Consider the following 27,529-nt stretch of genomic DNA (forward strand, 5'->3'; position numbering starts at 1 on the left):
CAAGTGACCAAAATAATTTTGCGAGAGAAAAGTAGTGGGGACAATGGATGATTTAATAATCTCACTGACTCTGGCACCAATCTCCTCCCTGTCCTTAGCCAGGGGCCTTTACTCAGCGAAAGTGCATTGTATTCGAGCTTTCAGGCAGCCTAGACCAGTGATGGCGAACCTTTTGAGCTCGGCCTGTCAGCATTTTGAAAAACCCTAACTTAACTCTGGTGCCGTGTCACATATAGAATTTTTTTGATATTTGCAACCATAGTAAAACAAAGATTTATATTTTTTATATTTATTTTATATATTTAAATGCCATTTAACAAAGAAAAATCAACCAAAAAAATGAGATCGCGTGTCACCTCTGACACGCGTGTCATAGGTTCGCCATCACTGGCCTAGACCCTCAACAGAAGGAACAACAAAATGTCCTCAAGCCATCAGCGCTGGATCTTGACAAACCAAACACTAAGGACACATGCTTAGTAAATGTAAAATAGGCATGATAAAGCATGAGTAGAACCCCATGTAGAAACCTGCCGTGTGACGGAATGGAAAAAGTGCGCAGAGAGTTTGGAATCACAGGACCAGAGTACGCAGCCTGGGCTCACTCATTTACAAGTCGTGTGACCTTGGAAACTGTCAGCTTCTGTCTCCTGTAGAGCAGGGATTCGCTGGAACTACCTCATGCTCACTGGGAGGAGCAGATGACAGAGTGTTCATGGAAGCTCCTTCTTCGCCCTCAACCATGTCAGTGTCGGCCAGGGGGCAACAGCCAAACCCCATCTGGTGTCAAGCTCTGAGGTTGAAGGTCCTCCTGGGTGTGGCAGGTATACATCTGCCCCTATCCATCACTCATCGGTGGGGACCTCAAACCCTGCCTGGAAAAGGGAACCCAAAGAGGCCTGGGTTTGGTCACTGAGACTATACCTGTCTGATTTGCCAGGTGCAGATTCAGGCCTTGGGGGCATGGATTCATTTGGCCATGGGGTAAGGATACCATTTACCTACAGCTATGAGGCCAGAACAGTAAAACTGCAATGTGTTGTTAAATTCAGAGGTGACTCCGAGAGAAAAACGATTTTAAAAACAATCAGTTTCAGGTGTAGATTTTGAAATGGGATGCTGTCCTCTTTTCATTTTAGAGTGACAGGGTAATGGTCAAGGTAAATGGAATCTGATAGAGGCTTTTATTCTGACAGCTTAACTGAGGCCCAGGCCTTCTCACTGTGGAGATGTGTGGGAGTAGCAAGGGTCATCCTCCGAATTTCAAATCCAAATGCTACAAAAGAAAAGAGAGCTGAAAGGAGTTCAAGGTGAAGGAAAAGGCAGCCCACTTTTCTTTATGTGCTCTGCTTTTGTCCTTCACACACTTCACACTTGAGGGAGAAACTAATGACATTGACCTTGGGGCCCCCATTCCACCCGACATGTACACAGCTGTGGCATGGTCCCTGCGGGCCTCTGCCCTCGGCAGCATGGTCCGTTAATGTGGCCCAGGCAGCAGCTGACTGAAAACAGTGGCAGGCAAGCACTAGGCACCGACCCCTGACACCGTGGGCCTTTTTTTCCTCCTCTCCGCCAGCAGCCAATGGGCGGGCTCTCTCCACCAGCTGCCATGGCAACGAGAAGACTGCTCTGCAGTGCCCAGAACAGATGTCACATGAGCAAAGATGAATGTGTTGGGGGTGGGGAGCAAGTGGTGGGGGCGGAGGGGTATGGGGGACACATTTGGAGTTAAATGGTCCCACCAGAGGGAGTAAGGCATATTTTGAAGTAAGTGCAAAGCGGGTAACATCTATTTTCTTTCTTTTCCTCGTCCTTTAAGTTCTAAACCCACACGCAGACACACAAATGTCCTTTCATTTCTGCTACTGAGGTGCCGCGGCTCTCTGGCTTTCATGGCAAACATGAAAGCTCTGATTTCTGGAAGCCTTAAGTGAGCATCGCCTCCATTGCAGAAATGCAAGCAGGCATTGAGGAACTGGAGGGGCAGCTCGGTTGCGGGGACTGGAGAAACTTCGAACCCACAGAGCTGAGACAAAATCCATGGGAATTTTAATGGCAAACGCATTGCCTCTGTAGACAAACAACAAACTCTGTTTCACTCTTGTTGCACTAAAATGGAGAGGCTCCTACTTCCCTCCCCCCTGGTGTGGGTTCTCTGATCAGACCACTCCTAGGGGCCATCTTATATAAACTAAACGAGCGCAAGGCTTATAAATCTACCTGCTCGAGCAACAAAGGCTCTTTTGTTGTCTCTAAAATAGATCCTATCCTAGCTCAAATACTGTGTTTAAAATGTTTCCACTGCCTTCCATTTATCTCGCACTGAAATTTAACAAGCACAGCCTGTGCACGCAGGCGCACCGCTAAACCTATATGTTAGTTGGTAAGATAAGAGTGATATTAGCAGCAGGCAGGCACTAGACGCTGCAGGCCTTTTTCCCTCCCTGCTTGGAGCCAATGGGCAGGAACCTAATCCTGTTCCTGTTATCAGACCCCATGAATCAAGAAGGCAAGAGGGACAACATATAGGTCCTGTCCTAGTCCGATGGATGAAATGCACTGAATGTGCCAGAGGATGGGGAAAATGTTGTTTAGAACTGTTTTGCACTTGTGCTTAATTCCCCCAACAAGCATTCATAGAGTGCCTGCTTTGTGCAAAGAGCCACACGGAGTCTGCACAGGATGCAAAGCAAGGAAAGGTGCCACTTATAATCAGGAAGGAAAAGAAACATGGAAGCTCTCAGAATAGGTTGGACGAAATGAGCGTGGCCAGTTAAGCAGGATGAGACCATGGGAGCAGGCAGGCTCTGAGAAGTGTCCTGGTGTGTGGGGAGAGGAGAGCGCCAATTCTGTGACAGACACCTGACATATATACCATTATCCTCTGATGCTTAGAACACCCTATAAAGGAGCCATTATTATCCTATTTAACAAATCAGGAAACCCAGGCTTAGAGGGGTAAACAGTCCAAGGTCATACCATTCGCAAGTAGCAGTGCCACTGTTGTCCGGAGTCCTCCACCCACCCCCATGGGGTTTTTGCTCCATGAACCACAAGGCACATGCTGCAAAGACTGCAACTGTGTGTGCATGCACTGTGTCCTGGCCTTTACCTAAGCAATACCATCAATGAAATCATGGACTTTGAACATTCCCTGCGTATTTCCTAATACACATTGAAACAAACACATAACTGTTAACATTTAAGAGGTTTATCGGGATATACCCTAAAGTAATTTTGTGTACCACATGGGGTATATATGTCACACTTTGAGAGTCACTGCACTTTCCCATGTTGGCCTTGAAAGGGGGTGTGCCTGTGTAGAATTTGAATTCATTCAAATGATACTCTATGTTGGTCAGGGTTATTTGGCACATATACCTCCACTAAAACGGTTCTCAGAAGAATGCTCTCTTCTGTTATTGTTCTGGCCAGTAATGGGATCCTAAGGTGCTTGCAAAGCACTTGAATAAAAAGCAGTGGACATGAATAAAAGACTGATGGCCAGCATGCCCTTGTCTACATAGCTCCTGGAAGCTGCTACTGCAGACCAAACTCCACCCCAGGGACGGTTCCCTGCCACTGCAGCAACAGTCTACAGCCACCAGAGGGCAGTAACACAAACCAGATTTTTCATTTGGATCCAAATGTGGATGCACAGTTTAATAATATGTAAAGCCTATTATTACAAGCTTTTCCTTTCCCCACCCCCTATTAATGAAAAAATGCCCAGGGGTAATGCAGATATTTCTAAATACAGTGCAAGAAAGGGCAATCTGCACTCATACACAGGGAGTCTAACACACAGTAATAAGTGGGAATGAAAATAATCACCCAGATGCAACTAAACCATTAAGGCTAAAGATTTAGCCGCCTATATGGCTGCATACATTGAAACAGAGATACTGAACTCCAGAAATGGCATTTTAAAAACATTTATTTGACAAGTTCTTATTTAGAGTTCATAATAATCCCTGTAATGATAACCACAAAGCTACAAGAGGGGTGTGAGAGGAATTTCATCTGTATTGCTAGGCACACAAAGGGGGATTTTTCTTTTTGACTAAGGTAAGTGAATGAATTATTCAGGGCCTTTTCACTGGCATTTAAAAATCATAGCTCCATGCTTTAAACAATAGCACAAATAAAAAAAATTAAAAAGAAGAACTGGCTAATCCCCAAGCCACAAAATATCAACTGACATCTACCCATGTCTATACAGGGTGCTACTAACTGATTTTTGGTGTTGGTAAAAGCAGAGTCTTTTAGTGCTCCTACTGGTTTTAACAGCATAGCATAGAGAATATAGTCGATTTCAAGAGGATACTTCTAGTAGCAACCTACCCACTTCCCTGGGAACAAAGAAATAGAATGGACCTGCCATTTTCTCAATTCATGACAGAAAGGAAGATTCCCTGGTCCTGTATTTTCACAATGGTTTGGAATCTGAGGGCCTTGGGAAAAGCAGGATGCAGACAGCCCCGTCTCTGGAGTCACCCCACTAAACCCTGATATTCGTAAAAACGCTTGCACACAACCTGTGAGAAAAGCATCTAGAATTCAGAATCAAATGACTGTAACTCTCTAACTGCCCTATCCGGGTCATCTCGGGAATGTGAGTGGAGCCTCTGAGCTTCAGTTTCCTCCTGAGGTGGCAGGAGAAGAGATCCTGAGCTACCTCCCTATGGGGTCAGGGTCACTCATATAATATGGGACCAAGCACTGAAAACTATTAAGATTTATTTCTTTAAATTTTGTTCTTATTTTCTCCATTTTGTAGACAAGGAATGAGAGCTTTACAGCCTTGTCCAAGCTCACAGTCAGTTAAGGCAGAGCAGGACCCCAGCCAGGCGTTCTCATCCAAGGCCTTGGTTCTTCCCAGCCCTCGGTCTGGGTCAGTTTGAGCTGCTATAGCAGAGTACCACAGTCTGGGTGACTTAAAACAAAAGAAATTCATTTGTCACAGTTCTGTAGGTTGGGAGGTGCCAGTGGGGTAGGTTTCATTGTGGGGACTCTTCTCATGACCTGTGGATAGCCACCATTTCCCAGTGTGCTTACACAACCCCTCTTTGTGTGCATGTGGAGACAGAGAGCTCTCTGGAGCCCCTTATTATAACCCTAATCACCTCTCAAAGGCCCCATCTCCAAAGGCCATCACATCGGGGGTTAGGGCTTCAACATAAGCATTTGGGGAGGTGGCCCGACACAAACATTCAATCCAGAACAAGGGGTAACAGTGGCCTTCTTTATCCGACTACATCTTTTCAGTTCAGGTCAACAAATATTTGCTGACAAGCTGCTAGGTGCCAAGTACAACCCCAGGCCTCAGGGAGAAAAAGGATGAATAAAAGAGCTCACTGAACATCAGTCTAGTGCCTTGGAAATGGTCTACGGAAAGAGCATTTGTGACATGTGGGCTTTTGTGACTGGGTACAGCACCGTTTATTGGAGCAAACTTCAGAGATCATCTTCAGATAGCTGTGTCTGAAACAGTTGCAATGCAAATCTGCCAACTAATCAGTACACAGTATTTGATAAGGTAATCAATGTATTAGTTTACTGAGGAAGTTAGGGGAAGGAAAGGAAGAAGGGATATTTCCAAAATTTCAGCCTAGAGATGCGTATGAGAAACTGATTTTTGGTGTTGGTAAAAGCAGAGTCTTTTAGTGCTCCTACTGGTTTTAACAGCATAGCATAGAGAATATAGTCGATTTCAAGAGGATACTTCTAGTAGCAACCTACCCACTTCCCTGGGAACAAAGAAATAGAATGGACCTGCCATTTTCTCAATTCATGACAGAAAGGAAGATTCTGCTCCTCCTGGTAGGAAATTATCGAGTCCAGTTATATCATGATGATTATAGCATAACTGGATATTTACTAAGTATATTTAATTTTTCTTAATTGGGTTGCCAAAATTAAAACTACTTTCTGGATTGGAAAACTGAAGGGGCTCAGCTTCAATTAATGCCTATGGGTAACATCTACATGGCAGTAGGAGGTGTGTGGATGCTAGTAGCTTTTTGTATTTTTATATACAAGTATTTAGTCCAAAACAAATGGGACATTACATATATGTAAAGTCTCATTCAACTCTTATAACAAGCCTATGAGGAAATTTTGCTGTCCACACTTAGAGAATTTTAAAATGAAGATCAGAAAAGTCAGAGATAGTAACTGAGCACTAAAATATTCTTGCCAACCATTCAAACGTTATTTTGTTTACTTACTGGTACATACAACCATGCCCTTCCATCTGCTCCCAAATCTAGCTCTTAAGGATTTTTTTCCTGTTGTTATATTTGGTATGCTATTTCATTTTAGTATGTCGTATGGGGGTGAGGATGGGTCTTTCTTGAAGGTAGAGATTTTTGAAAAGGGATAAGCTTATGTAAATTTCTACTTCCCTTGAAAACCAGACCAAAACTCCAAGAGAGAAGAGACCTCATTCTATCCTCTCTGGTGAATGGGTGTGTTTTATCTGTGGCCCTGGGGTCTAGAGGAAGCCAGATGGCCAGTCCACCTCGCCCAAGCATAAGAGCTTCCAGTTTCAGTCCCTATTCGACAGAGGTACATTGGAAACCAGGCCTGAGGACTATAGTGGACTGAATAATGGTGCCCCCAAATGACTGTGTCCCAATCCCTGGAGCATGTAAACGTTACTTTATATGGCAAAGACTTCGAAAATGTGATTAAATTAAGGATCTTGAGATGGGAGATTACCTTAGGTTATCCAGTGGGCCCTAAACGCCACCACATGTGTCCTGATAAGAGAGAGGTAGAGGGAGATTAGACATAGGAGAGGAGGAGGCATGGTGACCACCAAGGCAGAGACTAGAGTGAAGTGACCTCACGCCAGGAAATGTTAGCAGCCACTAGAAGCTGGAAGAGGGAAGAGAGGGATCCCCCTAGAGCAGTGATGGAAAACCTATGACACGCGAACTCATTTTTTTGGTTGATTTTTCTTTGTTAAATGGCATTTAAATATATAAAATAAATATCAAAAATATAAGTCTTTGTTTTACTATGGTTGCAAATATCAAAAAATTTCTATATGTGACACGGCACCAGAGTTAAGTTAGGGTTTTTTCAAAATGCTGACACGCCAAGCTCAAAAGGTTCGCCATCACTGCCCTAGAGCCTCTGGAGGGAGCACAGCCCAACTGGAACCTTGATTTGGGCCAGTGAAACTGTGGACTTCCAGCCTCCAGAACTGTAAGAGAACAAATTTCTGTTGTTTTAAGCCACCAAGTTTTTGGGCGTTTGTAACAGTAGCAATGGATAAATATGATGGGGTAAAAAGTCAGAGAATTAGAAAATTAGAGAAAGAGAGACAGTTTCATGTACCAATCACTGATTTCATCTCACTAAATATTACCTTATGATTGTGATATTTAGCAATTTCTTGTGTCAAGAGAGATTGCAAGATAGGCTTTGGGGTTAAAGAGCACTATGGTTAATGCAATAGTTAAGCCCTACAGGTCTATAACACGTACTAAAGAAAGCAGAAATTCCTTGGACCTCTGAATTTGGTCTCTTGGTGGCAACAGTGAGTCCACACAGGAGTTAACCTTGAAATACAAAGAAACATAAAATCATTCTTTATGATGGCTGCACAGCTGTGAAATGTTCCATGAGTGACTATAGTTCTCATCCGGAGTCCCCAGATCTCATGGACTTTATTCAAAGGGCCTGAGATCTGAATAAGAACTGTATGTTAATTCTTAGATGCACCATGATAATTTGGCACTCTAACTAGAAGCTTCATATGTCTTATGGGAAGGCAGCAAAATGATTGTGTGGGACCCTGTAGGCCAAGTAGTTTGGATTTTATTCCAAAAGTCATAAGGCAGCCATGGAGGAGCTGGCACAGGAAAAGGAAATGACTGGAATTGGATTTGGGAAGATGCTCTGACTGCCCTGTGTGGGTAGGAGGTGTGTAGAGAGGTAAGCAGCTCATAGTTCAGGAACTGATAATGGTGCCTGAATTATGAGAGTGAACATGAAGATGAAAGAGAAGGCACACTGGAGATATATTTAGAGGTAGAATCTAGGTTAGTCTGATTAATTGGAGGTGAATCGGGGATGACTCCCAGGGATCTTGCATAAGCAAGCTAAAAGATGACGGCTGGGAAGGCTGGCAACGGGTGAGGACAAGGAGCTGGGGGCTTGTTTTAGGAGTTGGGGGTGGGAATTAAGCCTCCAGTTTATGAAATATTATGTTACAAATAAGTAGAACTAACAAGTAAGTGGTGGAATATGGGAATTTGGAACCCAGAGGGGAGTCCTAGACCAGTGATGGTGAACCTATGACACGCATGTCAGAGGTGACACGTGAACTCATTGTTTTGACTGATTTTTCTTTGTTAAATGGCATTTAAATATATAAAATAAATATCGAAAATATGTCTTTGTTTTACTATGGTTGCAAATATAAAAAAATTTCTATATGTGACACGGCACCAGAGTTAAGTTAGGGTTTTTCAAAATGCTGACACACCGAGCTCAAAAGGTTCACCATCACTGTCCTAGACCATAAATTTTGAGCATCATTGGAGTAGAGATGGCATTTAAACTATGCTATAAAAAAGAAGCAAATACTTAATTGGTAGCACAGGTAGGTAGGTTATTTGAAAATGAAAGCTGTTCCTATCTCCTCTCTCTCTCTCTCTCTCTCTCTCTCTCTCTCTCTCGCTGTCTCCCCCACCACACACACACACACACACACACACACACACACCAGCCAAAAAATAACTAATAATTTGTCAGGGCTTAACTGGAGAGCATGGGGGAGTGGCTGACTATTTGGCTGCAATTTAAGTGCTTTGGGAAGAAAATTAAATAATCAAATCTGAAGCCATTCTTAAAAATGCTTGTTGTAATCCAACATTGCATACTGTTTTTATCTTTCACTTTGGGCACTTTTCTTTAAAATGATATGATATAGAGTATAGATGACAGATTGCTAGGTAATTGAAATTTAAGGTGAAATATGGTAAATACTTAGAGATTATAGCTATGTTGAAGGTATGAATGAATGAATGAATGGGAGGGTGGATAGATGGATGAATGAACAAACAGACTAAGAGACTGATAGAGACAAATTGTAAACACTGTTTTATATTTGGCACATAGTGGGTAATTTAACATTTACCCAATAAGGTTATCCAGAGGAAAGGTTGTGCTTACTGTTGGTGAAGCCTTGAAGAGTTGGGAAGGAGACAGGCCATGTGGCCAGGAGAACAATCTCTAGATTTACTAATTCTCTTTCAAATTTCAAGAAACATAATATATCAGTGAGCAAAATATTTAATTCCGAAATGAGGAGCTGCATTTTCAGGATGTAAGAATCACATGTGAATAACCCCCACCTGCCAAAGGCCATGATTCAGTGTAGAATATAAGAAAATGTTTTTCATGACAGGTTCACTAGGGAATATTTGATAATCTGAAAACAATTAATAATACATCAGACTATCTCCCTAATTAATACCATAAGCATATAATGCCAACATGAAACTCTGAGAAAAAATAAGAAAATGCAGTCAAGAAAGGATTACAAAGTGTTGGTCCAAAGGCAAGAATAACGCCCCCCCCCCCCCCCCCCCCCGCCAGGTGTGTTATTCATCAAAGACACGACACAGATGCCAAATTCTGTGAGTGCAATCCAGCCCTTTCAAGGTCAGTGAGCCCGAAGTGAAGTTCAACTTTCACTCTGACCCTCTTCTGTGAGATGCCAGCTCCTCCAATCTCAATAGAAATTAGCAAGCTTCTTCGGCCATTCTTCCTTGCCTAGGGTCGTTAGTGAGCCTGGTATCTACAACCTAGTCAACTTTGCACAAAACCACAGTTTAGATGGAAAATCACTTTGGGTTTCTGGCTCATCAGCAGAACTGCACATCTAATTAGCTCAACAATTGGTCCCTGTGATAAAATCAGCCAGTTTTATGTTCAAATGACTGCTCTGTGCTAAGCAATCCTGTCACTCTAAACTTCACATATAAAGTTGCTGAAGAAGCTGGTTCCTAGGAGGTCACTGGGGGCAAACTAACGAAGACTATCAAATTAGTACCCAAGTCAATGTTACAGTTACGACATGGGGGGCCTACCAGCGCTCAAATAAGGTGAATTCCCAGAATGTAGTGACAGGGCCAGAAATGCCAGATCTTATAAGGGAAAATAGTCTGCAGACATAAAACGCATGGAAGGAGTCATCTGCAGAACCTCCCCACTCTTAGAAATAAACCTAAATGTTTATGATTACAGAGTCCTACGCACTAATCTAGGATTGTGAAGAAATGGCTCTTCCTATTGAAGACCTCTGTTGTTTCAGGAATTTGTTCAGGTCACCCTGGGGAGAAAACATAGGCTTCCTCCTGTCCTTCTCTCACCTACTGAGGCAGCCGGTGATATCTGAGACTCTTCCACTCTGTGCAATCATTAGAAACCACATTACCTTTTAAGGTAAATGTAAAAGCACAAATCAACTTTTTTATGGTACAGAAGCTAATTATTTCACCTCCCACAGGCATTTTGAATTAGTAATTTCTTGTGTGTATGTGTGTGTATGTGTGTGTGTGTGTGTGTGTGTGTGTGTGTGTGTGTGTGTACATTATCAATTATACCAATTGAATGGACAGTTGGTTAGAAATCTATACAAGTTTCCAGTTTGGAAATAAAAGATATATAAATAAATATAATTCTGCATAAAGATAAGAAAGGTACATATATACCACAGTAAACATACCCATTTTATCTATGTATGCATTAGATAAATATAGTAAGAGATATAAAAATGACTTCATTATGTAAAGTGCTTTAAACAGTGATTAGCATGTAGTAAGCACGCAGTTGGTACTGTTTTTGCTGTCCTATCATTATCTTCATCATTATTTAGCTACATATACTATATATAAATATATTATGTAAACTACATATATAATCGTATGTTATATAACTATGTAATTGTAGCAGGATTCCTGCTGAAAATTAAACTTGTTTCTCTCTTTCGCTGCTGTAACAGAGGTGCCAGAAAGTCACTGAATCTTGGCAAACCACTCTTGGGACATTGTGGTCAGTTGCCTGGTCTGGGTTGGGTAAAGGACCCCTTGTAGCTCATCTCATGCACCAGTGCAGATCCTCTTGGCCTCACCTTCATCTCCCCTGCCCCATACCTCTGCAGTGCCCAGCTCTGCACGGACTCGAGATGTGACATCATTTGTTCTGTGAATCCATGATAAAGCAGATACATGTGCTTATGTTAACAGCAATGAATATCTGTATGCTGGGGGCACAGAAAACCCCAATATTTATGCAAAAGAATATCCTACTTTAATATAACAAGCAAAAAATGTATATATGTATATGAATGTATGTATTTAATTCCCATATGTTTAGGTACAGAACATCCAAAGAGCATTTGGCTAGAATAACTGTCTAGAACAGTGATGGCGAACCTCTGACACGCGAACTCATTTTTTTGGTTCATTTTTCTTTGTTAAATGGCATTTAAATATATAAAATAAATATCAAAAATATAAGTCTTTGTTTTACTATGTTTGAAAATATCAAAAAATTTCTATATGTGACATGGAACCAGAGTTAAATTAGGGTTTTTCAAAATGCTGACATGCCGAGCTCAAAAGGTTCGCCATCACTGGTCTAGAATATAAAAATAACATTCCCCAAATCTCAAAAAATAATGGAGAAATTAGAAAAACAGTTAATTAATATTTAATATCTAAATTTTATTTCATATGTGTATCCATTGTATAAAATCAATGTGGGTTCCACTTAACGCTAAGGGTAAGAAACTATATTGGGGTAGAAACCAGAAAATTAGGTATAAGTCAGCCTCTTCAACATCACATGGAAGCACTTAAAATTTTCATTGTGAACACCAAATCATTTTGAGATATTCTGGAGAGAAATTAACATCCTTCCAAGGTGTCTTAGTATTGCTATATTCCAGGACTGTGAATCTTCACAATAGGCAATTTATATATAGCATCAATCATAGGTAACTTTAAGTATTAACTGTTAAGATTGTCTTTATAATTAAACTAGAGGCCTAGTACACGAAATTCGTGCACTGGGGGTGGGGGTGTCCCTCAGCTCAGCCGGCACCCTCTCTAATCTGGGACCCCTCGGGGGATGTCCAACTGCCAGTTTAGGCCCGATTCCACAGGACCTAAACTGGCAGTTGGACATCCCTCTCACAATCTGAGACTGCTGGCTCCCAACTACTTGCCTGCCTGCCTGCCTGATTGCCCCTAACCACTTCTGCCTGCCAGCCTGATCACCCCCTAACCACTCCCCTGCCAGCCTGATTGATGCCTAACTGCTCCCCTGCCAGCCCGATTGCCCCCAACTGCCCTCCCCTGCTGGCTGGGTCGCCCCAACTGCCTTCTCCTGCCGGCCTGTTCACCCCTAACTGCCCTCCCCTGCCTGCCTGATTGCCTCTAACTGCCCTTCCCTGCCGGTCCAATTCCCCCCAACTGCCCTCCCCTGCTGGCCCAATTCCCCCCAACTGCCCTCCCCTGCAGGCCTGGTCGCCCCCAACTGCCCCCCCTGCAGGCCTGGTCACCCCCAACTGCCCTCCCCTGGCCTGGTCGCCCCCAACTTCCCCCCCTGAAGGCCTGGTCACCCCCAACTGCCCCTCCCCCCCGCTGGCCTGGTAGCCCACAACTGCCCTCCCCTGCTAGCCATCTTGTGGCGGCCTTCTTTTGATCTCATAGGGGTGGCCATCTTGTGCGAAGAGATGATGGTCAATTTGAATATTATCTCTGTACTATATAGTATAGAAATAATTTTTAAGTTCTTGTTTGGGGCTGATTCTGAAACCAGAACAATGTCCTGTCTGGTGCAGACATTTCCCGACCCTTCTCTCAGATGTTGGTGTTCCTCAGGCCTAGGCCTTCTCCTCTCATCTCATCACTTTCCTCAGTGAGTCTATCAGCAACTTGGGCTTTATTTACCAAGTATAAGTAAACTCCAAATAATAATAAGGGCTGCCATTTGTTGAGCACTTACTATGTCCTAGGTCTTGTACTTTACAAGCATTAACCCAGTTAATAGTTGTAACTGCCCTCCCTGCAAGGTAGGAACAGCCCACTTCTTCTAGCAATCACTCGGATGCCCATATCATGGGTAGCTCAAACTCCACATTCCCAAACTTAACTTACCTTCCCCACAAATCTGCCTGTGCTCCTCCATAACATCATACAAGTCATCACGGTCCAGAAATGTATAAGTCACTCTGGACTCCTCCCTCTCATTTATTCTCCACTCCCAATCAGTTCCAAGTTCTATGAGTTCTACTTCCTAAGTATCCCTTCATTCTATTCATATTTTTATCTTCTAGACCAGCCGTGGGCAAACTACGGCCCGTTTGAAATGAATAAAACTAAAAAAAAAAGACCGTACCCTTTTATGTAATGATGTTTACTTTGAATTTATATTAGTTCACACTAACACTCCATCCATGCTTTTGTTCCGGCCCTCCGGTCCAGTTTAAGAACCCATTGTGGCCCTCGAGTCAAAAAGTTTGCCCACCCCTGTTCTAGACAAAGCTCCCATCATTCCTGGACTGGAGACCTGCAACAGCCACCCAGCTCATCTCTGCATCTAGTCCTATTTTTCTAATTCTGGCTACTCTACTAGCTTAACCTTATGACACAGGGCATCTAAAATATGGGGATAATAATGAGGTTTCTCATCCTTATAGGCTGCTTGAGTAAATATGATATATGGCATCTAAGTGTTAGGCGCTTAATGAAATCTTAACTCAGCTGACATATAAATTGAGGCGATTTGATGCTAGAGACTACACACTTAACTGCCACCACATATGTCCAGGGAAGCCCACCGTAACCAGAAAGGTCATGATGAAAAAGGATATGAGAAATAATAATTTAGAATTAAAAGTTTTTTAGGATATAAATATAAGTATACTTAAGTTATTCTAAAACTTAGCAGCTTAAAACAACACAGCTTAGTTAGGTGCCCCTGGCTTGAGGTCTTTCATGAGGTTGCAAACTATTAGTTGGGGCTGCAATCTCATCTGAAGACCTGCCTGAGGCTGAGGGGCTTCCAATCTCACTCAGTGGTTCAAGGAGGCCTTCGTCCACTGCCACGTGAGCCTTTGCTCAGGGCTGCCTGACCACACGGCTACTGGTTTGCCCCTGGACAGGTGATCCAAGGGGCAGTGAGAGAGAAAGGGCCCCAAGATGTAAGTCACAATCTTTAATAAACTCATCTCAGAGGTGCTATCCCATCATTCTGTCATTCAGTAGAAGCGAGTGATTAAATACAACTCATACTCAAGGAGAGGGGATTACACACAGCCAGAGACCACTGAGGGCCATCCTAGAGGCTGCTTACTAGTACCACCCAGGTAGACATCACACCTTGCAGGGACAGAGGGGGTGTGCTGAGGAAAAAGTGGGGCCTGTCAGCATATCCTTTAGCCCTCTCTGTTTTTTGGAGTTCCATTGAGTTGCATGTCCTGCTAATTCTTCATCAGTAGATACACTCTTGTTCCTGCCTCCTCCTCACCACCACCTCTGCCACATGTGGGACAGGTTGGAGAACCCACACATTCTTAGGAACTGTGCATATCAGACTATTTACATAATTCTAAAATAGATCAGCATTACAGTAGCTACTCGCTCTGTTGTTAAATGTGAATCCAAATCAGGGGAATTGGGGAGACTGGGTGAAAAAGGTGAAGGGATTAAGTACAAATTGGTAATTATGGAACAGTCACAGAGATGTAAACTACAGCATAGGGAATATAGTTAATAATATTGTAATAACTATGCATGGAACCCCATGCATACTTGAAATATCGGGGGGACCACTCTGTAAAGTACATGATTACCTAACCATTATGCTGTACATCTGAAATTAAGACACAATTATATTGAATGTAAATTGTAATAAAAAACTTAAAAAAATTAAAAATAAAGTGGATTAAGTATAACTATAAAAAAGAAAACAACAATAATTAAAATTTAAGCATCATGAAGTTCTAAAAATTAAAGCAACTCAACTTATTATTATTATTTTTAATCTTACCCGAGGATATTTTTCCATTGATTTTTAGAGAGTGGAAGGAAGGAGGAAAGACACAGAGAGAGAAACATCAATGTGAGAGAGACACATCAACTGGTTGCCTCCCACACAGGCTCCACAGGGGCTGGGCCTGCAACTGAGGTACATGCCTTTACCAGAATCAAACCTGGGACCCTTCAGTCCATGGGCTGATGCTCTACCCACTGAGCAAAACTGGCTAGGGCAACTCAACTTACTTTTAAAAGAATTAAATCTCTATTGGGGGAGATTTTTAAATTATAACACAAGTTAATAGTGAAAATAATTATTTTATGATATAATGTCCATATTTCTGAGAAGTATTTTTTACTATATTTCAATCTAGTATTACAAGCAACACACAGAGCATTACAGGTTGAATGTGTGTAGAAACACAGGAGAAAAGGGCTGTCTACCAGTCAAGGGGAGAGGCCCTGAGCAGATCCTTCCCCACAGGCCGCAGGAGGAACCAACCCTGCTGACCCTTGATTTCAGACTTCCAGCCTCCAAAACCATGAGACAATAAATACACTTTTGTTGTTCAAGCCACCCAGTCTGGTTCTTTGTGATGGTAGTCTGAGCAAACAAATACAGCAAGAAAAAAGAAAAGGAGAAATTCAGAGAGAGAAGCAGAGCAGGATAAAGAGAGCGGGAGAAAGACTATGTGTTGATTTTAAAGAGAAATGCATAAGGGCCTATTATTAAAATCTCATTTGGCACATTTATGGAGTGGAGTGGCTCTATTCCAAGAGGCTGATAGAAATTTTCAAAAAAGTGTGCAAATGGAACTCAGTGCCAGGTGAAAAGAGCCAGACTCTCCCTCCACAGGTGGGGCCGCACCTGGCAGGGGCAGGCACCAGGGCGGGCGGAGGAGCCCAGGAGCAATGGGAGAGCTCACCTTCTGGTAGTCTTCTTTGGATCGCAGGGCCACCTCCATGTGCGAGGCGAGGGTCGGATAAATGGCTGAGCGGTACTGAGAGCCGTGGTCATTGCCTTGGCGCATGCCTAAGAATGTGGAAAGTAGAGGATTACTGGGGTGACTGGACAGCAAGGCCAGGGCCACTCGGTCTCTATGACTCAAGTGCCAAGTGCTTCTTTTAATTTTATCTTGCCACCTCCCTTCTTAAATAAGCATAAAATGTGTCTGTTTTGCTTTGCCTATTTTAACTATAACACATACTAGAGGCCCGGTGCATGAAATTCATGCACTGGGGGCAGGAGGGGTCCCTCAGGCCAGCCTGCACCCTCTCCAATCTGGGACCCCTGTGGGATTGGGCCTAAACCAGCAGTCGGACATCCCTCTCACAATCCGGGACTGCTGGCTCCCAACCACTTGCCTGCCTGCCTGCCTGCCTGATTGCCCCTAACTGCTTTTGCCTGCCAGCCTGATCACCCCCTAACCACTCCCCTGCCAGCCTGATTGATGTCTAACTGCTCTCCTGAAGGTCTGGTCACCCCCAACTGCCATCCCTGGCTGACCTGTTCCCCCCCAACTGCTCTCCCCTGCTGCCCTGGTTGCCCACAAGTGCCCTCCCCTGCTGGCCTGGTCACCCACAACTGCCCTCTCCTTCTGGCCATCTTGTGGCGGCCATATTGTGACCACATGGGGGTGGCCATCTTGTGTGAGGGCATGATGGTCAATTTGAATATTACCTCTTTATTATATAGGATCTTTGAACCTAGTTAAATTTATCATAGGTCTTGGATCATAATAGATGCTCTCTAAGTATACATTTTTCTATGCAGATACTTAAATCATCATCTAGTCCATTTATCACTTACAAAGCTCTGTGATGCACATTATTCCTTTGGCTCCTAATGAGACTCCCTCTATGGCAGGTATTGCTGGCCCTCACTCAGCAGTTAAGGAAATGTGATGATGTGCATGTCAGGGCCTGGAACATTGCTAGGTATGTGGGAGGTGCCTTTAAGTGACACAGTAACTGATGCTCAGCCTATGATCATACACCTAAGCAAAAAAAAATCCCTGGGACTTAATGTTGCCCAGTGCACTTTTCACCCTGTCACAGCAGCTAGGATGTAGATGGTGGTCGATTTCTCACTGAGTCGTTTAGTCCTCAAACCTAAATAGCCACAGGCTTAATATGGATCCCCTACTGATCTCTATACTGCTGTCCAAATGAACTTCACATGTTTATTGCATCATTCAAGAATCAGTGTTAGTCTTAACAAATGCCCCCAAACTCCAACAGAAGATTCAACCTTTCAAAGAAAACCAGTTTTGTATTTCAAACTTGATGCACAATCATATCACCTGGGGATGTTGTCAAAATGCAGGTTCTGATTCCACAGGTCTGAGTGAGCCTGAAATTCCGCATTTCTAAATTGTTCAGGGGTGGTGCGGGGTCACCAGATGGAACTTTGGGTAGCAAGGGTTTAGTGTTTGCCCAGATATCTTCAAGATTCCTTTATAACCTGTCAGTGACATTTTTAATTCCAGCAATGTAGTGAGGAAAACCTGAATCTTCCAAGCTACACTTTCTCAGGTATGGCGTTGACAAGGCTCCTTCCACCCCACATGTCATATACACGCCTTTCACGGAACTCCTATTCTTTTACATTTTTTAAATTAATGGTTGATTTTTATAGAGAGAGGAAGTGAGAGGGAGAGAGAGAGAGAGGCATCAATGTGAGAGGGAGATATCAATCGGCTGTCTCCTGAACACCCTCTACTGGGGATGGAGCCCAAAACCAGGGTATGTGCCCTGACAGGGAATCCAATCATTGACTTTTTGGTGCATGGGATGATGCACAACCAACTGAACCACAGTGGCCAGGGCAGAAATCCTCTTCAATCTTAAGTCTTAGTTCAAGCATCCTCTCTCTGGAAAATCTTCCCTGGTCACACCTCACATGACAGTCACGGACTCCTGTGGGCTCCCTAGAGGTTTTATCTTGCTGCATTGGTAGCACGTGGTTGTCCCTCTTTCTCTTCTGTGCCTGCCAGTGGGCATAGCGTTACAGCCACAGTGCCTGATATAACCTCAGCCAGAGGGATATACTTCTACTAATATTTGTTGCATGAAGAACACATGGTTCATACCTTGTGATCCGGGGCCCCGCAATCAATACTGGAGGGCTCTGTCACATTTACTTTGTAAATGTAAATACAAATTCCAATATAAATAAAATAATCTTTCTTAGGAGCTGCAGGAAAAAACTACAAATGAGCTGCTGTGTTTGATCTTAGAGGTAAGCTCTGGAGTTAAGGACACCAAGGTTCACTATGGATGGGCAAGCTAGAACTCATGCTCACAACTGCAGGCCCAAAACAGAGGGTTACATGGTAACAAAACAGTGGGACTTAGGGTCAAGCCATAGGCTACTAGCGAGGAGAAGATGGCACTCTGGAGGTGTATATGTGTGTATGTGAGTGTGAGGGCGTATTTCTGATGCCCGCTTGTCCACACCCCCAGTTTAGCTGACTTCGTGGCAATCTCCTCCCACCTTCGAAGCCCCATCCTCTCCTCACTGCACAGAGATCAATGAGGACCAGGAACTAATTAGTGACTAAAAGAGCCAATAATGACACAAAAATGTTAATTTAACCTATTGTATGCCATAAGCATCTATAGAAGCAAGTGGCGGACCTCCCCCACACGCCATGTGCGTCTATAGCTGCAAACCTCGAATATCAACTCTGCTCACCCAATTTTAAAATCAGATTTATTAGTGACATCTCTGAGTTTGTAAAGAAAATTATGGTAACTTAAATTCATAAATATTCCAGCGCATATGGAAGAAATGGGGATGGTCTGTTTTGGACACGTGGCAGTTACTGGTTAATAATATATAATAAAAATAAACCCTCTCACCCCTCCAATAAACAAATATCAAATTAAAACATCTATTTCAGTGTAAGCATCCTAGTATTATTAGCATATACAATATATAAGTATTGTTACAGTATAAATATTACTTTCAGTGCATACTCTGTAAGTATTATTAGAGTATCAGTATTACTTATTAAGCACCTAAGATGTACCAAGTACTTTTCCAGGTGCTGAGGACACAGCACTGAATAAAAGCACATCATCCCCTTGCAGAGTTCACATTTTAGTGGAACCTAAGAGACTGGGGAGATATACATTCCAGAGTGGTAATCTGGTGACATTTTCACTTCACCTTCCTCAGTTTTACCTCCTTCACTGACAAGCAGGGCTTTCTTGCATAGCTACTTCCCATCCTTTTGTGCATAAAGACATGATAGTAGTGACATTATTCTACACAAAGAAAAAAGATCGTGGGATGGCTGATTTTTGGTAAAATCTGACTCCTCCCGTTCAAGTCTCAGAAAAGCAGGGTCTTCATGAAGAGTTGTTTAAATCTATTTAAACTTTATTTCTTTTAAAAGAGAAATCAGTATGTGAGTAAAAAAGAATCTGCAGGTGTGACATTTCTATTTTCAACAAGTTTTGCTAAGATTCCATATGCCTTGTACAATGAAGATAATAAATAGCTGTATGTCTGGTTGAAGGTCTTTGAATTATCATAGGATCCTGAGAAATTGTTGCTTATGGATAAACTAGAGGACTGGTGCATGAATTCACTCACGGGTGGGGTCTGGCTGGCCCGCCCAGGCAGGGCCGGCCCAGGGGAGGGGATGTGGGAGGTTGGCTGGCCAGCCCCACCCCAATTGGTGGGGGGGGGGGGGGGAGCCGATCAGGGACGGGCTGGCTGGGGGGAGGGGCTGACGGCAGCTGGCAGGCCGGCCCTGCCCCCTGGTCAAACTCCCAGTCGAGGGGACAATTTGCATATCACCCTTTTATTATATAGGATAATGGCTTTTTATCAAACAAAATGGGAGTAATGGAGAATTATTCTAAGGAAACGGTATAATAATGGGCTCTCCCACTAATCATATTTTCACAAATAGTCTGATAGCAGAGTCCATAATGAAAGCCTTAAGCTCACATCTGTATTTAGAGCTTCTCTTGTAGTGACATGACAACCTAAGGGGTAGGAACATCTGGAAGGTTTTACAAAATTGTGTGGTTGGGAAGAAAAGATGCACATTGTCATGCTAGGCAAGTATGCCCTATGACTATTTTTATAACTGGCAACTTATAATTTTTAATCCCTTTACCCTTCTTGCCTACCCCCCAGCACCACTCCCACCAGGCTCCTATTAGTTTGTTCTTTATATCTTTGAGTTTGTTTCTGTTTTGTTTGTTCATTTATTTTGTTATTCAATTCCACCTATAAGTAAATTATATGGAATTTGTCTTTCTCCATCTGACTTATTTCATTTAACATAATATTCTCTACCTTCCATATTGTTATAATGGCAGGATTTCATTCTTTTTATGGCCAAGTAATATTCCATTGTATATATATGTAGCACATCCTCTTTATCCATTGAATAAAATATCTAGGAATAAATTTAACCAAGGAGGTAAAAGACTAGTAATCAAAAAACTATAAAACATTGAAGAAAGAAACTGAAGAAGATACAAATAAATAGAAGAATATACACTATTCTTTGATTGGAAGCATTAACATCATTAAAATAAAAAGCAATCTACAGATTTGATGCAATCCTTATCAAAATATCAATGGCATTTTTTCAAGGCAATGTACTTCTATAAAAAACAATCCATGTATTATTTAAGTAATTAGTGGTTATATTACTGCTGCAATCCAGGACAAGGATTTACACACCTTACCCTGAAGCCATGATCCCTTAATTTAAATTCTAACTTGATCATCTGTTCATTGTAATACTATAATACTGATACAGCTCCTGTCACTGTTGCCCTTGTCCTCTCTGTGCAGATTTGGGGCATCCCGAACTCACTCTGGGATGGGCAGCCTTAAGTGAGAGTAACATCGTGGGCATTATCCACAACGATGCTCCAGTCTCCCTGTACCTTTCTCTTTGCCCAAACCAAAAGGGCTACTCCTCCGGTGGAAAGATGGGAGTTATTCACACAGTGACAACCACCACCTGCAGGCAGAAGTCTTACAATTTGAATTTACAGCCCTGACCTTCTGACCCTTTTGATGTTCTAATGAAACTAAAAGCTCCCCATGTCAAAAACAATATACACTCTCTTCCTGGTCTCTCCAGCTAAACCCCTGTGGACAGGAGAGAAGACAAGAAAGTGCTAAACAGATACATACAGTAGAGGGTGGAGAGAAAACATCAATGCCTTGTTTTGATTCCTTGAATCTTAGGTGATACTGGACAAGATATTAACTCTCTCTGGTCTACTCATGAATAAAAATGTTAATTTGATTCAACTTCCCCCCATCAATGTTCATCCTGATGAGAAGGTATAATGTCTTAAAACAAAACCATACACTCATATTCACATACTTGTATGTGTATTTGGTTAATTCCAATGCATATACCTTTCATTTCACTGATGAAGGGGCTTAGTAAATGAATAGGAGCTTGAAATTTGGAAGCAGATGGTTCATTGGAAAATATGATTTGATGCTCAACAGACTGAAAATCCCATAGAACTATGGATTTTCTGTTCTTGTTATTTTTAATACATTGCATTTACAGATGTTTAGCATCATTAAACTTTTCACCATTTCTTTCAACCTCCATTGGTTTATGTTATGAATACAAAACAGTAATTCACATGTGAGGAAAACCTGTTTACTAAATCTCTTGTAAGAAGACTAGGACTTAGAGCTATAAGACCTTGTTTTTAAGTCTGACTCTGCCACTGACATGCTTAATGCAAATTGCCTAATCTTTCTGAGTCTCAAACCTCTTTTGTAAAACAGGAATTATAAAGGCCTAAGCAGTGGGTTTGTCGTGAGGAATAAATAAGATAAAACCTGCAAAGCACTTTTTTTAACTATTATGTAGATGTTAAATACTTTTACATGTACAACTTTTAATAATCTTAAACTATTTCAGAACTACTTTTGAAATAAAAATAACAAATGATGTCATGCAAGATAGTCTAGGATTAGCCCTTGAAAAGCATTATTTATATTAATCTCTCAGATATGCACACAACAGAGGTCACACAGATAAATCCAAAGAGAGGATCAAAATTTATTTTATGTGTATAGGTATGTACTATTTTAGTTTTAACTGCTTATTACCTCTTTTTATCAGAATTACCTTTTAAATTTTAACCCTGCCAACCTCCAGCCCAATTCTTCATTTCAATGGAAAATAAACCTAAGAGAGGGAAAAAAAATCTTTGAGTGAATTCTCCTACCCCTGCTCGTAGCCATGAAGAGTTTTCCAATGTTTATCACTATTGGTCTCTGACCTGGTTTGAAAAAAAAAAAAAATCAGGTCTTTTGGCATTATCTTATATCACCTGAGCTCATACCCACTGAGGTGCTAGAAAGGGAGACAGAAAGATATGCAGAATGGTAGAAAGAAACAAAAAAAATTAAAAATCATTGAAAAATAGCTATAAAAGCCCACACTATTTCCTGGCCACTGCTTGCCTTCTTTCCTTCCTCCCACCCATTCATCCATCCTTCCCATCTCAGGCAAGGTACCAGGTACAGGGATTCAGAAATAAGTCTCATTTTTCAACTAGATCACCTTCGTAGGACAATAAGGGGAAGTAGGTGAAAAGTAATAACCATAACCGAGTGTTGGAGGTGTGTTTTAGTCCACTCAGGCTGCTGTAAGAAAATACCATTAACCCACAAACTCGTGGTTCATCAACAACAGAAACTTATTTCTCACAGTTCTGGAGGCTGGAGGTCAAGATGCCAGACAATTTGATGTATGCTGAGCAGCTGCTTTGTGGTTGCAGACTTCTTGCTGTCTCCCTGCTGTGTCCTCACACAGCAGAAAGAGAGTGCGCTGGCTCGTGGGCCTCTTCTAAGGGCACTAATCCCATTCACAAGGGTGGAGCCCTCATGACCTACTTACCTCCCCAAGGCCCCACTTCCAAATACCATCACGTTGGGAATTAGACTTTAACATATGAATTTAGGGGAGACACAAACATTGAGTCCATAACAAGATGTTATGGGGGGAAAAAAAATCTGTGATTGGAAAAATACAAGGATTCAGAGGAAAGAGTGGGTAAGTCCACGTGATCCAAGTGGAAGGGACCGAAGGCTGCATAGAAGAACTGACTCTTGTCTTGAAAGAGAAGTAGATGGGGAGAGGGGTGAGAGACATTCTCCAGGAGGCCAACGGTAAGGATTATGGAACAGTGTGGTGCCTTCAGGGACATGATAGGAATCCGGACTGTTTGCAAAAGCAGCAGCCGCGTGTGAGTATCTTCATCAAAGCCCTGGGCTTATCTTCTCCAGCAAGCCTGAAGTCCAGAAGAGAAAAGTAATACCTAGGAGCTACTGGAAATGCAAGAAGTGGTCTTGCTAACCCACTTAATCACAAAATAAATGAGATATTTGACTGTTATAAATTGATCTAAGCAGCCTTTATGTAGCTGTTCTCCAAAGGACAGAATTAACCAAAATCACATTTAGAGAAAGGGGGGGAAATGTAATTGAAAGGCAGAGAATCCCTATTTGTCTTTCAGTTTTCTTCAAACAAATATTGTCTCTCCAGCATGAAGTATTCATATGGTGCCGACTGTGTGCTCAGCACAATGGAGGCTACAGAGGGCTTGGGTTATATGCTTTGATCTCAAGAAATAGCCTGAAAACGGCAGGGAGGGAGAGGAACAATTTTGAGCTTGACACTGTATTTACCTGTACCGGGTCTTTGCCAATGCTTCTCATTTAATTCTCACATAAGCCCTGTGAAGTAGGTATTCTTAACCTTCTTTGACAGAAAGAAAGCTACGAATCAGAGACTTAAAGTGATCCTATGGATGTCACACAGCAGGTAATCGGCCAGCCTATGATTTAAACCTAGCCCTACCTGACACAAAGCTCTTTCTCTTTTCAAAACTGAAGTACAAGAAGTTAGAGCGAAACAATCAAAGACAGTGGAACAAAGCGCCCTGTAGGCAGCGTATCTGGTGGGGAGAGGGCACCGCAGAAATAAGAACAAGTTTGGTATTTCCTGAGAATTGCAAAGAGCCAAGGCTGGTTTCTGCCAAAGGGCCAGGAAGGAAATGAATGTGGTCAGCTGAGCATGATGCCACAGGTGTCAAGACAGGACACACCAGGGATTTGAGATGTAGGGAAAAGTCAACTTCAAGAGAGCCCCAGGATTCCGTGGAAGCCCAGGTGAGCATCAAAAATCCAGAACTCTCCTTGGCACAGACTCAACAAGCATTGCAAAGTTCACTGTGCCCTCCATTTGGTTTTGGAAAATCTAAGAGGATACGTTATTGACTTTATCTGGCTGTCTTTACGTCCCAGAAAGGCAAGTAATGGGCTTGCTGTAGTTGGTGAAAAAAGAACAACTGGCTCAGAAACAACATCTTGTGTTTAAAATTCCTCCATAACATTCTCTGAAGTGATTAATGAGGACTGGGCTTTGGGGTATTCCTGAAAAAAACTGACCTCTTGGCACCTACTAACTGTTTGAGATTTCTCCATCCACCCTCTCCAAATAAGATTTGAAAGGGACAAGCCACCCCAAGACTGCTCTAAGATTTCTCTCTCTCAGTAAAGCCAGAGAAAGCACTAAAAAGAAAAAGAAAAAAAAAATGGAGAAATGCTTAATCTATAATGAAGCAAAAAGATGGATGATTTCTCATCTGCTCAATGTGCCTTCTAAACTTTAGCTCATCTTTGGGCCCTAGCCCTGTTTTATACATTCTATTTGGAGAGATGAGAAATATGCAAGAACATGGGAATTTTAAAGGGAAGTTCACCCTGTGAATTGTTGTGAGATGATTACTTTAAGAAATTCCAGGAGCCACCAGCTAATAGTGAACATCAGGGCAAAGAAGGACATATTCCTAAGGGACGGAAATCACGAACTCTGTGTTAGGGAACGTCAAAGGGGCAATCTCATGAAGGGACTAGCCATGTTGGTTGCATAGACATGGTGACTCCCACCAGGATGAATCCATATTCTTCTCTTCTCTAGACTGTTGTCAGCGGGAAATGGGTCCTGACCCACAGACTGTGAATGAAGCAGAGAACTAGGCCTGTGTTTTGTCATGAGACAATTCTGGGTTCTAATTCTAGCTCTGCCTGTTACTAACTGTAACCTCGGCCAAGTTACTAGGCCCATCTAAGGTCTGGATGAAGAAATGTACCTCACAGGGTTGTGTACCTGGGAGCTCAGTAAACATCTTCCCCTCCTGTTGGGACAAAATTGTCCCCAGTTGAGACCCACTACTACATATTAATAAACCCCGCCTTCTGATAGTGTCACTTATAAAGCCTACTTATTCAGGCCGCTAAATGAAACAATGTGTAAGAATTGAAAACTCTGGGATGGGTGAAAACTAGTTGTTATAAAAGAGTCAGAAGTTTTTGGCATTTATATTTTCATTTGTATCCACTAATTTCAGTGGTTAGTAGTGTAGATGTTTTGTTTTTTTTAACCTCACATTCAAGAGAATGGAGATGTGCAATAGAGAACAAGACTTTCTTTTTTTGGTTAAATAGCATATTAAGTTATATATTGAAAGTCTAGAAAGAAGGGGAGAAGCACAAATTAAAATCAACACGTATATATACTGTTTGAAAGAGATAAGGTTCTTGGTTGTATGGAGAAAGCAAGAAAAAAGTCTTTTCTCCCTTCTTATTTACACTGTGGGCAGCACTGACATTATCATCATAATGTGTTTTCTTGGTGACTATAGCATCTTACCATCTCTCTCAGAAAGTCTCATCTCTCTCAAAAACTGGTACAGTCCTGGCTCACTGTGCCAATGAGGAACTGCCATCAGTTTAACAGAGAATAAAACTAAAGGCGAGTAAAACAAGATAGAATTATATTGCTTTTTCACTTTAAGTGGAAGCTGTTGAAGTAGGTGGTCTAGAGGTGACAGGGTGGTTCATGGTCACAGGAGCCCAGATTTTTTCTTTCCACTCACGTATCCCTAACATATGGCCCTCATCCAAGGGTCTGGTACTATAGACATCATATCCAAGTTGCAGACTAGAAGAAGGGAAAATAGAAGGGCACTTCTTCCCACTCCCTCTGCCTTTAAAGAGCCTTCCCAGACGTTCACTCATATCTCATTGGTGAGAATGCAGTCACATGGCCACACCTCCAGAACTGCCCTGCCTGCCACACGGGAGCAGGCCTAGGCCAGACTATCCAGGCCACATCCTTGCTCAGCTTTCTCCTCTTTTCTATCCTATTTCCCTCTCACTCACTCAGAGGTTCTTTTCTTTTTCTTCAATAAGTCACAGGACTGAATCCCTGTCTCAGGCTCTGTGTCGAGGGAAAATAACCTAACAATTGAAACTATTCAACTAGTTTTGCTCTCATTCAAGCCACCTGCTGCCCACCTCTTCTGCTATTCTGTTCCTTACATTCTATCACTTTTGTTGTGATAAACTATTATTAGATACTAGTGGCTCAGTGCACGGATTCGTGCACATTGAAAGGCAATTAATTAGAAGAAATATCGCTATTCACCCTTTCTCTATAATAGAAGTGTCAACCAAATTCACGACTGACAATGACAGATCAAAACACACACGTGCGATTGGCACCAGCGAGAGCTTTATATGTATCGTGCATGTGCAAGTCAACATTTATTTTTAAATATATATTTTTTCACTGATTTCAGAGAGGAAGGGAGAGGGAGAGAGATAGAAACATCAATGACGAGAGAGAATCACTGATCGGCTGCCTCCCGCACGCCCCCCACTGGGGATGGAGCCGGCAACCTGGGCATGCGCCCTTGACTGGAATCGAATCCGGACCTTTCAATCCACAGGCTGATGCTCTATCCACTGAGCCAAACCGACCAGGGCAACGTTTATTTTTAAATGGCCAGTGTGCATCATATGTATCGGCCAAGTCGGTGGGTCGGACGGTTGGGTGGACGTATGGTCGGTCACTTAGCCTTATATAGAGAGAGAGATGTTTATTGAAGTGTTATTAGACAAGTTTATTAAACTGCTATAAATTAAGAGATCAAACTTCTTGTGGTCAGTATGTGGTTTCCATACACCTGAGCGACATCATTCTCAGGGGAAGATCACTGGCCTACATTCTGCATTGGTAACACTCAGGATGGTATATCTACATTATATTACTTGAGTCTCTTTGTGCAGTAAACATAAGGAGAAGCTTAGCTGCTATAACTCCGTTTACTAGATTTTGAACACTCCCACTTGCTTCTCCACAATTTATCTCAATGAAAATGAAATAACCAATGAATGGGTCAGAATTTCAAACATTCTATGCACATAAATAGAGTCAGCCCCTTTACTCCTTGCTTCTTGTACTGACCCTGCCTCCACAGAGACGGCACAAAAAAGCCGCCTATGTGTTGCAGGGGCACAGGAGCCAGCATGGATGACTGGCATTCATGGAACAGCGTACACAAGTGCCATTTCAAGGAGGGCCTCCTGCCTTCTGCTGGAA

General features: G+C 42.4%; 1 protein-coding gene across 4 annotated transcripts in view; it reads right to left on the reverse strand.

Moving 5' to 3' along the window:
* Positions 1 to 27,529, reverse strand: part of MSRA (methionine sulfoxide reductase A) — a 392,162-nt gene that overhangs the window by 69,494 nt on the left and 295,139 nt on the right. For all 4 annotated transcript variants that reach the window (XM_070415503.1, XM_070415505.1, XM_070415502.1 and 1 more), the window contains one exon: positions 15,995 to 16,101. In XM_070415503.1, coding sequence (XP_070271604.1) covers positions 15,995 to 16,101 — 107 coding nt within the window. The remainder of the gene's footprint in view (positions 1 to 15,994; positions 16,102 to 27,529) is intronic.

The sequence above is a fragment of the Myotis yumanensis genome, unplaced genomic scaffold (genome assembly GCF_028538775.1).
Source record: "Myotis yumanensis isolate MYYU_CA2020_CCGP unplaced genomic scaffold, mMyoYum1.0.hap1 SCAF_5, whole genome shotgun sequence".
NCBI lineage: Eukaryota > Metazoa > Chordata > Mammalia > Chiroptera > Vespertilionidae > Myotis > Myotis yumanensis.